Source organism: Vombatus ursinus, unplaced genomic scaffold (assembly GCF_900497805.2).
Source record: "Vombatus ursinus unplaced genomic scaffold, bare-nosed wombat genome assembly UNPS02014799.1, whole genome shotgun sequence".
Taxonomy (NCBI): domain Eukaryota; kingdom Metazoa; phylum Chordata; class Mammalia; order Diprotodontia; family Vombatidae; genus Vombatus; species Vombatus ursinus.
The window spans coordinates 38,829,172-38,844,863 of record NW_020954577.1 but is presented as its reverse complement, the minus strand read 5'-3'; the positions used below and the strand labels follow the sequence as shown (position 1 = coordinate 38,844,863).

The following is a 15,692-nucleotide window of genomic DNA, read 5'->3' as shown; positions in this document are numbered from 1 at the left end:
AGAGAGAGAGAGAGAGAGAGAGAAGAATGTGTCAAGCATGGTGGAAATCTGATCCTCGGATCCTGTATCTCTGTGTATATAACCAACACATTAGGGAACGGGTTGAAAAGATAAATGTACCAGCTCCCAGTTTTCCAACATTCAGGAAACTCTTGGAATGGAATCATAAAAGTACGAGCTGGAGCTTTTCGAAGGGCCGTACGCACCAATGTTTAGTGTTCAATCTTACTCCATTTCTGAGCCTGGGCCCACAGAGGTGTTGTTTAGACTCCCACAGCCCATCCTGGACGAGGGCAAAGCTTTCTTTGACATGATTGTTATAACAAACAATTCTCCACCCTCCACCCCCTATCCCCAATCCCAGTGGATCCTCTTCGGACATTCCTGAAATGTCTCTTAAGTCCTTCTTGAATGCAGCATCAGAAAGATTCAAAGGCCATAAACTAGCTCTTAGCTCTTGAGTCATGGGGTAGGGCTTGCTGAAGTCCAGATGGAGAAATAGACGGAATTTTCATCATCCCAGAGGTTAAAAACCCACCAACCACAGAGAAGACAGGATTTGTTTTTTCTCTCATTAACTTTCCTTGGCGTAGCTGGGGCTAAGCTCTCCTGGCAAAAGAAGCCGGGAATGAACCCACAAAAGAGAGGGCAGGACAATATCTTCTAAGCCGAAATGTTCCCAACCACACACATCCTAACTTTAAATGTTTATTCACGCCAACTTAAAAATGTAGTTTTTAATGGCCTCGGTCAAATAAAATCACTAAGCACATCTGTAATATTTAATAGACATTCTAAAACAAAGTGCAAACATTTATCTTCACGATTGCACAAATTTCTTGAGCTAAATGCTCTGTTGCCTTCCAGAAAAAACTCCAGGAGGGGCCGTGTCATGGAGCCCATAGCCTCTCATATCCACAGCAAAGGAAAAATAAAGGCTGATACAAGAATAGATTAAATGACCCCCCGCCCTGTGATTAGGAAAGTTGGGGTGTGCTTTAAACAGGTCAAAGAAAGACTTAAAGAGGAATTTCCATTGCTTTCTTGCCAAATGAATACACATTAATTATATCACATGGGTTACAATGAAAAGAATATTGGGTTTAGAACCAGAGATCCTGATTTTATATCCCCTGGCATGGGTGATGTAGCACATGACATCTGACCACCCTGGGTCTCAGTTTCCTCAGCTGTACAGTGAGGGGCTGGGCCAGATGACCCCTCATGTCAGTTCTATGACCCGACTGGGGACCCAGGTATATGGCAGTCTTGGAGAGTGTTCAGGGAATGATCAGGACAGCCAAAGGCCTTGAGCGCATGCCGCAGGAACACAGGATATTTCATCAGAGGGGGACCTGATAGCTGGCTTTAAGCATTTGGTGTGAAGGAGGAAACAGGCTTGTTCTTCTTGCCCCCAGAGGACAGATCAAGGAACAATGGGTGGAAACTGCCAAGGAGCCAATTAAACTCGATGTGGGAAAAGCTTACTAACAATCAGGAGTATCCAAGGGGGGAATGGGCTTTCCCTTACTGGAGGTCTTCAAGAAAAAGGGGATGACTGCTTCTCTGGAAGAGATTCTTGGACCAGACTGGGCAGAACCAGGTGGCTTTTTAGAGGCAGTATGCATTCAAATCTGCTTCAGACATTGCCCAGCTGTGTGACCCTGGCAAGTCATGTTACCTTTTCTGTACTTCAGTTTCCTCATCAATAAACTGAGGGGCTTGGATGAGATGGACTCTTCCATCTCTAGAGGTATAAGTCAATGGCACTACTCTTTACTCAGCATCGTGGGAGACAAAAAAGGAAAATAATAGATGTTCACAGCTAGAAGAGACCTTAGAGATGCTCTTATTCATGATCTCATTTTATAAATGGGGAAACTGAGGCCTGAGGAAGTAAGTGACTTATTCCAAGTTACACAACAAGTTATAGAGGTAGACTATCCTCTGTATCCTATCTGGCCAGAGCAAAACCATAGTAAGAATCTGGGGCTCACACCTTGCCACAGAGAAGAAAGAATGTGCAGAGGAAGGTCAACAGGGAAGGCCTTCCTGGTTAGGGAGGGTAAAAACTACACCTCCTTTCAGGTACCTCCTCTGTGCTCTGTCTGCTAACCCTCTTTGATCTGAGGTCCTCCCTTCATCACTTATCAATGGACAGGCCAATGGTCAGCCAACCAGAGATGGGGGAGACAATGGAGAGGCCAGCAGTGAGACAACCAGAGATGAGGGAGACAGCAGAGAGGCCAATGGTAAGACAACCAGAGATGGGGGAGACAGCGGAGAGGCCAATGGTAAGACAACCAGAGATGGAGGAGACAATGGAGAGGTCAACGGTAGGCCAACCGGAGATGGGGAAGACAATGGAGAGGGCAACGGTAAGACAACCAGAGACGGAGGAGACAATGGAGAAGCCAACATAGGCCAACCAGAGAGGGGGAAACAATGGAGAGGCCAACAGTAGGCCAACCAGAGATGGGGGAGACAATGGAGAGGCCAGCCATGGGAGGCCATCAGAGATGCAATTAATATTCTGGGAACAGTATTTGGGTAAGGGATTAGTAGGACTGTCCAGTGGAAGTTGAGCCAATGTTCATAAGACCCAAGAGGCTTTCTCTAGCCTCCATACATTATTCAAGGCTGCAATCCAGGCCTGATATAAACATGTCCCTTCTTCATTTCCACCTTCCAGAATCTTTTTCTCCAAGTTCAAGCAATATCCATTTCATGAAGCCTTCCCTGATTGAAATTGCAATGTTCTCTTCTGCCTCCAATTTTCTAAAACCACTATAGGTCTCTTCTTTGCCACCATCATAACCTACCTTATATTATCGTTATGGGTGTATTTGCTGTATCCCTACCCTCATCTACACCCATCTCTCTGTAGAATGCAAGCTTACTGAGGGCAGGAATGATGTCACTTTTTATCTCTGTGCCATCTTGCTCAGCACAGAGTCCAAGTTTGACTGGTTTGACACCAACCCCAAGGATGAATGCATCCTAAGGTTTAACTGACCCCAAGACCTGCTTTCTCCACCATCTCTCCCATCCCAGATGCTTTACACTGTGGTACAGTCAGAGTAAGCTTCCTGATTCCAGCTATTCATTCCTCATTCCTCATTCGGCACCTCAGAGAACACACTCTCATTGAAATGGCCCAGACTCCGCCACTACTTTATAACCCTAGCGATGGGACAATCTCTTTTTAATGCTGCATCAGCTCTTTGTCTAAAAATTCCACATGTATTTGAGCCTTTAATCCACAAAACCAAACCAGTTCCTGCCCTCAGGGAGCTAACACTCCAGGGATCACTCATTGAAATTCTTCAGTAAAACAAAACTGAAATATTGCAATGATTTAGGAGTTCTTTTTTTCTTTAAGATCATTCCGAGTTTGCTTCCCCATTAATCAACTTTCCTCACTCCCTTCATTTGGCCACTATATGTTTCCCATAGGCCAAAGGTTCATACAACCTCTTTTGAACAACTCTGGGGGAGATGTGGTGAAAATGTTTGCTCAGTGCCCCATTCACACTATGAAAATTAGACAGCCGGCCAACTCACTCTTTTGGCGTACCTGGGTTTTGAGATAATTCTGTTAAAAAGATATATACTGAACAAAACCAAGAGAAAATATACATAACAATTATAACAATTTAATAAAAGGATGTTGAATTCTGAATAATGGACAAACTAAGGAAGGTCCTGGAAAAGGAATTATGAAAACTATCTCCTCTCTCACAGCATAAAGCTGGAAACTGGGATGGGGGTGGGGGGTGGTGTACTTCTATTAGGCCTGAATACTAGACACACTGTTTGGCACGTTGTCTGTTCAGATTGGTTTTAGTTTTTTTGTTTTTTGTCTCTTTTTCTGTAATAAGGGAGGGTCCAACAGGGAGGCAGATGGAGGAAAGGAGTGACTTAGAGGCCAAAGACATCAAGAAAATCATGACAAAAAAAATACTACAGCAAAAACCCAGAGAGCTTAATGAAGTTTATCCAGATTCTGTTATTGTCAGATTCACCTCACTTCCAAAAGAGTAAAAAATCAACACCACAGGTCAGGAATGACGTGATGAAGACAGGACTGATAATGCGTGTGCAGAATGTGCAGAATACGGGGGAGGCGCCCATCTAGCATGGCCCCCGCGAGAGACTATAAAGCACATCTCCGCTGATGAGGCTCAGAGAAGTGAAGGGGCGAAGCCAGGACTTCAGCCCAGGCCTTCTGACCACAAAAGTCCATCATTCTACATAAATGTTTCCGTTTCCTAGCACACAGCCTGGACAGGGGACAGAGCTGGATCAACTTCCCCTTTCTTCTCCAACTCACTCCTCCATTCACCCTACCTGTCCCTTCTCTCTCTCTCTCTCACACACACACACACACACACACACACACAAAGTAAGTTATAAAGCTTCTGTAAGATTCCACATTTCCCTAAGCGAAGGAACATCTACCTCTGAACTTGATCTTCTAATTGACCCTAAAAACTGCTCATTCCCCGCTGCTGTAGCAACTGTCCGGCAAAGCAAACTGAAGTTAGTCTAAACCTTCCTAGAATATCCTCGTTCAGACCAAAATAAACCGGTTCAGCCGGGGGTTACTGATAATAAAACAATAGTCTTATGTGCAATCAATTCATTTCTTTTTCCTGTCTACCAGAAATGAACTCGGAAGCCAACCTAAATGAGTTGTCCTGTGATTGTCCCCAAACAATCCACGGCGCAGGCGAAGGGAAAGCATTTTCCCCAGAAGTCTATGTGGGTAAGCTCTTATAGACAGACCACCACACCATGGAGGGGGCCCAAAGCTCAGCTTATCCTGCTACTGGAACAACATTGGAATTGGGCCTGGTGACCCCTGGTGAGAGCAGCCAGGCATCCTGTCCTCTCCTTTTCACCCTGACAACATACCACCGCCGCAAAAAATAAAAATAAACATAAACATAAAAATCCAGCATGGTTTGCAACTGATTTTAAGCAATTGGTTTGAAATGATCTGGTGAGAGTTATAGACCCAATAAACATAAGACTTGCATTTTGAGATTATCCAGGCCAATAAGTATTTATAAACTGCCTACCAAGTGCTGGGCAACAGGGAAAATAGTCATGAGGTCAATGCTCTGCTGGGGAGATAATTTGAGGAGGGGGCAGATTGGCAAAGGCTTCCTGTAAGAGGTGGCTCCAGGATGGAGCCTTGAAAGAGGGCAAGGATCCATTCTAGGGGACAGCCAGTACAAAGTCATAGAGGCAAGAGATGGAAACCCAAGGTTGGGGAATAAATAGTAAATAGGCTAGTTTGCTTGGAGCATAGCATGTGTAGTGAAACCAGGGCCAGATTTGATCCTGGAAGCGATAGGGAGCTTCAGCCAGTTCTCAAGCGAGGGGACTAAGGTCAGACCTATGCTTTGGGAAGATTATTTTTTAAAATTAATTAATTTATTTTTAGTTTTGAACATTCACTTCCGTAAGCTTTTGAATTTTAAATTTTCTCCGCCTCCCTCCCCTCATTCCTCCCCAAGATGGTGCGCAATCTGATATAGGCTCTACATATACATTCCTATCAAACAATTTTCACATTAGTCATGTTGTAAGGACGAATTAGAACCCATAAGATGAGCCACAAGAAAGAGGAAACAAGGGGCTGCTAGGTGGCGCAGTGGATAGAGCACCGGCCCTGAAGTCAGGAGGACCTGAGTTCAAATCCAGCCTCAGACCAAAACACTTGACACTTTGACACTTACTAGCTGTGTGACCCTGGGCAAGTCACTTAACCCTGATTGCCTAAGAAAAACAAAAAACAAAACAAAACAAAACAAAAAAACAAAAACGAAAGAGGAAACAAAACACAACAGAAGGAAAAAAAAAGAACAAATGGTATGCTTCGATCTGTATTCAGACTCCATAGTTCTTTCTCTGGATGTGGATAGCATTTTCCATCAAGAGACTTTTGGAGATGTCTTAGATCCTTGCATTGTCGAGAAGGATCAAGTCTATCAAAATTAGTCATCGCTCAACGTGGCTGTTACTGTGTACAATGTTTTCCTGGTTCTGCTCACTTCACTCACCATCAGACCATACAAGTCTTTCCAGGTTTTTCCAAAGTCGGCCTGCTCAGCATTTCTTACAGCACAATAGAATTCCATTATATTCATATACTACAACTTGTTCAGCCATCCCCCAGTTGATGGGTATCCCCTCAATTTCCAATTCTTTGCCACTACAGAAAGAGCTGCTATAAATATTTGTGTACATGTACATGTGGGTCCTTTTCCCATTTGTACGATCTCTTGGGGATACAGCCCTAGCAGTGGTATTGCCACGTCAAAGGGTATGCACATTTTTATAGCCCTTTGGGCATAGTTCCAAATTGCTCTCCAAAATGGTTGGATCATTTCACAACTCCACCAACAATGCATTAGTGTTCCAATTTTCCCACATCTTCTCCAATATTTATCGTTTTCCTGCTTTGTCATGTTGGCCAATCTGATAGGTGTGATGTGGTACCTCAGAGTTGTTTTAATTTGCATTTTTCTAATCAACAGTGATTTTAGAGCATTTTTTTCATATGACTATAGATGGCTTTAATTTCTTCATCTGAAAAATGCCTGTTCACATCCTTTGACCATTTATCAATTGGGGAATGACTTATATTCTTATAAATTTGACTCAGTTCTCTATATATTTGAGAAACGAGGCCCTTCTCAGAGAGACTGGTTGTAAAAATTCTCTCCCAGTTTTCTGTTTCCCTCCTAATCTTGGTTGGGAAGATTATTCTGGCAAGCATGTATTGGATGAATCAGAGAAGGTAGAAACCAGAACTTGGGAGTACACTTAGAAGGCTGTTGCAGTTAGCCCAGGAGAGACATGATGGAACTCTAGATAAAGATAATGGCTCAGTGAGAAGAAGAGTGGCTCAGGGAAGGGAAAGGCATCTGGATTATCTAGTCTCACCCCTCATTTTTAGAGGTGAACAACGTAAGACCCAGAGAAATGAAGGCACTAGGCCGAAGTCACACAGGTGGATAGCAAGCCACACAGCCAAGGTTCCAAAACAGGGTCTTTGATCCCATTTATTGATCTATCCATGGGATTGCAACAGCTCAGCTGAACTTAGCACCCGTGGCTAAGCCTTGGATAGCCATCGCCATTTTTTTTGGTTTCCTCTCTCTTTTATTTTTCCTTCTTATTCAGCTTTCAAGATTCTAAAGCCTAAAACCTTAAATCTAGACTCTACATCTCATGGCAAGTCCCCACAGGTCCCAAACCCAACCATCGGCACTCAAAGTCGCTCAAAGTTCATGGCGCTGAAAAGCCACCAGGAGATCACTCCCATCTCTACCCACAATCCCCTCAACTGTTTGCAAACATAGTCACATTTTAAACTAATGGCTCCAGCAACTGAGCATGAGTCCAATGGCCAGAATGACGTTTCCCCTCAAGTTTAATGCCCTCCCTGATCTGGCTCCTCTCTTCACTTCTTAGGAATCGGCTTCACACGCCCTCTATCCAGGCAAAGTGAATCACCCGCCATTTCCTGAGTGGAGCCTTCCACCTCCCACAAGCACCCCCTCCACTTCTAGGACGTACTTTTTCCTCACTTCTGCCTAAAAGTATCATTTTCTGCCTTCAAGGCTCACCTCAGAGGCCACTTCATGGAGTTCTCCCAGATTGCCTCCAATTGTTAGTGAGCCTACCCTCTTTTTTTTTTTTAAACAGATATCATGAAAGACTTTTTTAATTTAAAATTACTTTTTACTTTTAAAATTTTTATTAAATTTTGAACTCAAAAATTTCTCCCTCCTTCCTGACCCTCCCCTACTCATTAAGAAAGCAAGAAATATGCTATCAACTACACACGCAAATTTGTTCACCCTCCTTAATCAACTTTGCAGTAATTAACCTGCATGTATGTCACCTCACCAGCAGAACGGGGGCCCTTTGAGGACGGGGACCGCTTTATTTTTGTCATGTATTTAATAAAGTGTTTAGGTGCTGCAGTGTAGACAGCATCAGGCCTGGAGTCAGGAAGACCTGAGTTCAAATCTAGTCTCACTTACTACCTGTGTGACCTTGGGCAAGTCCCTTAACCCTGTTTACCTCAGTTTCCTCATCTGTAAAATGACCTGGAGAAGGAAATGGGAAAGCACTTCAGTATCTTTGCCTAGAAAATCCCAAATGGGGTCACAGAGAGTCAGACATGACTGAAACCACATGGCAGCAGTAATAAACTGTTGTTGAGTTCAACTGAATTAAACTGACTTCCTAGAATCAGAAGGGGAGGCTGCAAGCACTGGATTTGGAGTTCAGGACCTGGGTTCGAATCCCAGCCCTGACATGTATTACTTAACTGTGTGACTGTGGAAAAATCACTTTCTACCTCTGGGTCTGAGTCTCTTCTTTTGGAGAATGAGGGGTTAAGACTATATGTCATCTAAAATTCCTTTCAGTTCTAAATTATAATGATATAATCCCCCCAGAGCATTCATGTGTGGTGCTAGTCTCAGATTTCCAAGAGATCCTTCTCAGAAGTATCTTGTTTTTATCCTTATTTTTTAAAATACACGTTTTCATTCTTTTTTTTCTAAATGTTTTCATTTATCTTGCCAAAATTTATGTTGATATCTTTTGTTTTTACATCATGTACATTTCCCAATAAATCTATTCCTCTATTTTATTCTAAGACAATGAGTTCCAAGGGAAAATCAGAACTCGTTCAATATTAAGCAGGACCAAACAAAATGCCCACATCAGGCAGGGCTAGAATTAGAGGTTCCAGTGCCACGACACCCCATTTTAGGAGAGGGAGCCTCCCCAGAGTCAGAGCTCCAGGAAGTAATGGAGGGATGGGAGTGTCTTTGCCAGGAAAGGGCAGCACTAGGGGAGCCCAAAGGCTGGGACACTCACCTTACATCCCTCACAAGCGCTGACGCCATAGTGATAGCCCGATGACTTGTCCTGGCATACGAAACAGGGCTTGTAAACACGAGGAGGAGGGAGTGGAGAAGGGGGGCTGGGGACGAGCTCCTCAGAACTGGTGCTTTGTGTTTCAATAGCTGCAAAAGAAGTTTTAAAAAAAGACATTTTTAATTCATTTCATCAATAAAACACACTTCATTGCTTCTAATCTTATCAGAAGTTTTTACAAGCTGGGGCCAGAAAGAGGTTGTGATGGACAGTGGTGTTCAAGGTCTCTATAAGGACCCTTCTGTAGCACCTGGCTCAGTCACATATGCATCGTGTGACCTTAGTCACTAACTCCTTTGAGCAGCTGTTTCTCTTTTAAGTTTATTAGTTATTTAAGTCTTTTATTTATTTACCATTTATGTCTTTCATTTTTATATCATTTTCAGAGATATCACCCTCCTTCCCTTAAAGATTTATAAATTATTTTTAATAAACATTTTCCCTCACCTGAAAAAAAAGAGGGAAAAGCAATCTTCCCTAGTAACAACAAAGAACAGTCAAGCAAAAATAGCCGTCCCGTGATCACGTCTGACAATACGCGCAGCCTTCTGACTCTCTGCCTACAGAATGGAGGCCATTCCCTGGTACCATTATTGTTTTACCAGTTACTCAAAGTCTCGCTTGAACCTCAATTCCTTCATCTCTACATTACGGATTACAATCATTTATGTTTATAACAATAATTATTGTTTAAATTGTTTAAAATTAAAATGTTTTTTTAAAAGTGAGTTTAAATTAACAATAATTTGAGTCTGAGCCTTCACTTATCCTCTAAGTGCCACAAGCGACTCACAGGACTTATTGACTTAAGTCATAGATGGGCCATGATCTGTGCTGGGGGAAGGAGTTTCCACACCAGGAGTTCTCCTGCTACTAAAGTCACGGATCCTTCCTTTATTCATGTGCAGAGCATTTTAAGGTCTGCAGAACACTTCGCTTATACCCACCCTGTGAGGGACAGAAAAATGCAGGATGAGAGTTAGAGCTGTAACCCTAGCTCCACTCCATTATCAGCGAGAGAATATTATTTACCCCCATTTTGCAGAGGATAAAAATGAGGCCCTGAGAAGTTGAGTGTCTCTCTCAAGGTCATACAGAGTCTGGGAATCGGGCCCAGGTCTCTTGACTCCCCGTTGGCCTTGTCATACTAAAATGAGTTAGTATATGTGGAAGTGTAAGCTTTAAGAGAAAGTGAAAGTTATAAAACATGAATGTCCAAACAAAAGTCAAGGATTATCATTTATAATGAGCCGATATTTAGAGAGGACATTTTATCAGTTCAGGGTCTCGCAAAGTGCTTGACATCACTTATCTGAGCGGATGCTCCCAAGAGCCCTGCTGGGCAGGAACTACTAACATCTTTGTTTTACAAGGGAGGAAACTGAGGCTGAGGAATGAAAAGTGACTTGCTCTAGATCACACGGCTACTAAGTGTCAGAAGTGGGATTTGAACCCAGGTCTTCATGGCTCCATCCTCTACGCTACCCTACGCCATGCTTAGGAGCCTGTGTTTCCGTCTCTGTTAGTTTCTTCAGAAGACTTTCAACCAGCCTATAAGTGTGCCCTGGGCGTGGGCAAAGCAGACACCGTTTTCTTTTGGCTTCTTACTGCTCTGGGGGCTTTTTTTCTTCTTTAACTGAATTATTATTTCTTTGGTGTGGGGAACTCCCAGTAAGGGACTCTGTCTGTCTGTCTGTCCATCCCCCTACCCTCCTAACTCTGCATCTCTCTCTTTTTCTCTCTCTCTCTCTCTCTCTCTGTCTCTCTCTCCCTCCCTCCCTCTCCTTTTCTCTTTCTTCTGTCTCTCCCTCTCTCCCTCCCTCCCTGCCCCTCCTTTTCTCTTTCTTCTGTCTCTCCCTCTCTCCCTCCCTCCCTCCCTCTTGTTTGACTATACTTGTCTGTTGTATAAGGATTTTTTTCTTTGTTGTTAGGGAGGGAGAGAGTTTGGAAGGAAATCAAAGTTTGCAATTGTGTTGATCCCTCCCCTCTCACCCCAAAAAAGAAAAGAAGGTCACTAAAACAGTTTTTAAATGCACAGAAGTCAGAAGGAAACCCGGACAAGCTGGACAGCTGCGAAAGTAACATGCTGAATTTTTATAAACATATATATATATATATAATTTTTACGCATATATACATATTTCTAAAGCCAGTTTTGTGTAATAGAGATTCATGTTTTCATATACAAATCTCTTTTCCTGTTCCCACTCTGTATATGGATGTATTATCTTTTTTTTTTGATGCTTGTTAAATTCCGAATAAAATTCATTTTAGAAAAAGGGTAGAAGCCTTTTCAGTGTGGGGGTTGGTGCTGCTCAGCAGGGCACCCCGGCTGCAGAATGAGGGGACTCATCAATGCAGGAGGAACAAGGAAGGAGTGCAATGTGGTCCCAGGGCCTCCCAGCCCCAGAAAACGCCCCTCATCTACGGCTCTCCGCTCTTGTCTCCCCAGAGCAGATCATCTCCAGTCCTTTGCTGTTTCTGTGACCCTTCGGCTTGGCTGCCCGGCTTCCCACGTGGCACACTCCTGGTTCGGCAAATGCACTGGAGTCCAGGTTCAGTCCCACCACTGCTGAGGACTCCCAGCTTGGAATGGGAACACGGCTGGAGGTGGCTTCCACTGACTGTTAGGATTGAGGTAGAAGGCCCTCCCATGTCTTTTCAGGAGGGCCTAAATCCATCCCACTACCCTGATGGGTAACTAGGGTGGGTCTGCTCCACAGAAGCTTTAGCCCAGAAAAGGAAATTCAGGCGGCTCCCATAGCACCCCTGGAGAGCACGCCCCTCACTTCAGCTTCTCTCTGCCCTGCCCCCCATCCCCACCCTCACCTCTGTCCCCCTCTAGAGTAGAGGCGCTGACCTCATCCTGGAGTATCCCACCTCCTACCCTCCAGGAGTAGCCAGCCTGCCAGAAACAGACACACCTTTCAACATCCCCTCCCACACATGACACTTGTCCCAGGTCTATAAATTCTCTGCTTATGGCCATTATGTTTTTTTTTTTTCCTACGTTTCCTTACGTGCTTCTCTAACTGAGATGCAAGCCAAGAGACGGTATGGGGTAGCAAATAGAAGCCTGCTAAGACCTGGGTTCAAATCCTGCCTTTGCTAGATAACAGCCGTGTGACCTTGGACAAGTTATTCAGCCCCTCTGTGGCCTAGGTAACTCTTTAAGATTATAAATGACAAATGATCAGCATTGGTGGAAGGGCTTTCCACACCAGAAGTTCCCTCTACTGAAGAAATCACTGCTGCAGACAATTCCCTCCCCTCTCTCTCCCCAAAAAGAGCCGACATGATCTACCATTTTCCTTCCTTTTCCCTCTTATTCCCAGCCCTGGCTGAACCATCTGCTGCCTCTGCTTGACAGGGCGCTAGGCTGGGGAAGACGGAGAAAACGACGGATGACTAAATTAGATGCTGGGTAGCTTTTCCAATCTGACCATTTGCTCACTTGAAAACATAATTGACTCAGAAGGAGAAACATTTTATTGCCTTTCTCTGTTTGGGAAAAATGCCATTTTTATGATGGACAACATTGCCGCTGCTACTCATTTCACAATTCAGTCTGTTTCAGCGGGGAATCCGGAGGGGAAGAGGATTGAATGTGGGGTGAAATCCTGACTTGAGTTCAAATCCTGACCCTGAGCAAGTAAGCTAATCTCTCTGGGCTTCCAATTCCTCACCTGTAAAATGAAGAGCTTGGATGGTACTTCTGAATTAATCTTCCTTCTCAGATCTATCTGATGAACAACTCAGTGTCAATATTTAGTAAATATTACAGTCTGGTGTAAACTGATTATAAAAGCACAGGCTTTGCCAGATAAATAAACTTCAATAATCTATTGTTAGGATGGAAATCTCTCCTGAATAGTCAGTCATTTATTCATTCATCAAACATGTGAGCACCAAGTATCTGCCCAACTGCTGCCTGCTATGGAATAATAAGCGGCCTTTATAGAAGTCAAGTCAACATTGATTTATTAAGCGCCAGTCACCCTGCCACGTGCTGGGATGCGAAGAAATGCAAAAATGGTCCCTGCCCTCACGGAATTAAAAAGTCTAGGGTGGGAGCTGAACCACTCAGTGCAAATAAGACATACACAGAATAAAGTGGATATCACCTGGGAGGAGAGGCGTGAGCATTACAGGAGATTGGGAAAGGTGTAGTGTTAATGTTTGAAAAGCGCTCTGCTGAGCTTCCTTGTAAGGGAAAGACTAGTAAGAATAATATCCCCATTTTAGAGATGAGGAAACTGAGGCTGAGTAAAGGTAAGAGACTTGCCCAGGGTCACACAGCTAAGAAGTGTCTGAGACTGGTTTTAAATCCAGGTCTAGCCCGCTTCCAAGTCGAACATTGTCCACTACAGTCCAGTGTTTAGACCACCCTGTCTACTAAGTTACCACTACATAGAGAATTCGTAAGCTGCACCTCATCAGTTACTTAGAAGATAATGATACTACCACTACCACCAATAATGGCTACTCTGGCTTTCATACTCATTCTCATTTTTCTGACAGAGCTAAAACATTTTTATTGCTATTATTTCTAGCATACACCAGAACCACTGGAAATCTGTCTGATCTGGGTGCAAATCCTGCGTCAGACACTTCCTAGCTGCATGACCCTGGGTCAGTCACCTACCTCCCCTCAATCTCAGTTTCCTCATCTGTAAAATGGAGATAGTAACAGCACCCACTTCCCAGGGTTGATGTGAAGAGCAAATAAGATGTTGTGTGTAAAGACACTTTGCACATCTTAATATAAATGCAAACCATTGCTACCCTTATTGCTACTGTATGGGATCGGTTTTTTCTATATTAGCTTAAAAATCTCATGAAAAATCTGATGCAGGAATTTTGATGATGTGGTTTGTCAGGAAAACCCTAAAGTTCTCTTAAAGTATAATTTTAGAGTCAAGTCGATGGTCTGAATTTTAAAGTCCGGTTCCTGATTGTCATTACGATGATATAGGAAGCAAAGAGAGTCTATAGCTTTTCTCCCTTCAAAGAAAAAGGGGGAGAACTTAGAATCTCCAAGGGTTTGGAAGGGTAATCAGAAGAAATAGCCTCCCTGTGACTCAGTTTCCTTATCTGTAAAAGGAGAGGAACGAATGATGAAAAAAAAATCAAACACCCAACAAATATTCATTAAGTGAATTCTATGAGTCAAGAGCAGTCCTGGGTCCGAGAAGATCGTTCCAGGCAGGGCAGGTTCCAGAAAGGTCTAGAAGTCTGCAGGGGCAGCAGTGGGTCAGATAGCAGGGTCTCAGGCTAAGCAAGATGACCTCTAGCTCCCAACATCATCATTAGGGCACAGGGTGTAACCTATAGCCAAAGCACAAATCCCATCCCCCATATCCCTGACTGAGGGTTCTAGGATCATAGCTCTGAGGCTAGAACTATAATAATTAGCATTTCTACTAAGTTTCAAGTTTTACAGAAAGTTTTACATACGATCTCATTTGCTTCTCACAACCCAGTAAAGTAGGTGCTATTATTATCCCCATTTTATAGTCATTCATTATGCGCTTATTAAGTACCTACTATGTGACAGGCACTTTTGCAGATGAGAAAACTGAAGGACACAGAGGCTACTAGACAGAGGTTAAGTGATTTGCCCAGGATCACACAGCTAGCGTATGTCTGAGGTCAAATTTGAACTCAGGTCTTCCTGACTTCAGGCTCAGCACTCTATCTACAGTACCTTTCCACTGCACCACGGGCCAAATGACCTCTGATTAACAAGCAAGAAATTTATGAAAGATGGGGCAAAAAGCAAGAGACTCATAATATCTCTCAAATCCCAGGAAGTTTTGCAAAAACTTGCCAAGAATCTTTTTAGTCATTTACAAGACTCCTATTGTCAGTCAGTCAATAGATATATATTAAAGGCCTACTATGTGCTAAGCACTTGGGATACAAAGAAAAGTAAAAGACAGACTATGTCTTCAAGGAGCCCATAATCTAATGGGGGGACAATGTGCAGATAAATATGTACAAACACATTATAGACAGGATATATGGTGACTCAAGCCCCCAAGGCATTGGGACTAAACTTCCCTCTTACTGAAAGTATTTTCAGTAGATTGAATATCAAATGTGCTCCGCTCCTTCTTCATCTTGTTTCTAATCAAACTGTAAATTTTTTGGTGATGAAATTAACTAATTTTGATGAAAGAAAGGAAGGGAGAGCTACAGAGAGAGAGAGAAAGGAAGGAAGGAAGGAGGAAAGGAAGGAAGGAAGAAGGAAAGAAAGAAAGAAGGAAGTAAAGAAGGATTAAAGGAAGGAAAGGAGGGAAAGAAGGAAGGAAGTAAAGACAGATGAAAGGAAGGGAGGAAAGAAGGAAGGAAGAAAGGAAAGAAGGAAGGAAGTAAAGAAGGAAAGAAAGAAAAAAGTAAAGAAGGATGAAAGGAAGGGAGGAGAGAAGGAAGGAAAGAAGCAAGGAAGGAAGTAAAGAAGGAAACAAAAAAGGAAGGAAGTAAAGAAGGATGAAAGGAAGGAAGGAAGGAAAGGATGCAAAAAAGAAAGGAAGGAGGGAAGGAGGGAACCTCTATTGAGGTTTTCCAAGTGACTCAATGATAACAAAGGCTAACACTTGCACTTTAAGGTTTGCAAAACACTTATCACACTTGTGTGATTTGGTCTTTACAACAATGCTATGAAGCAGGTACTACTCTTATTATCTTCCCCTTTGGCAGAGAAAACTGAGTCTCAGAGA

General features: G+C 43.2%; 1 protein-coding gene across 1 annotated transcript in view; it reads right to left on the bottom strand.

Moving 5' to 3' along the window:
• The window catches only part of RARB (retinoic acid receptor beta), a 179,619-nt gene that overhangs the window by 120,880 nt on the left and 43,047 nt on the right, over window positions 1-15,692 (bottom strand). Inside the window, exon 2 of the mRNA XM_027872583.1 lies at window positions 8,911-9,059. Within this exon, the coding sequence (XP_027728384.1) occupies window positions 8,911-9,059 (149 nt within the window). The remainder of the gene's footprint in view (window positions 1-8,910; window positions 9,060-15,692) is intronic.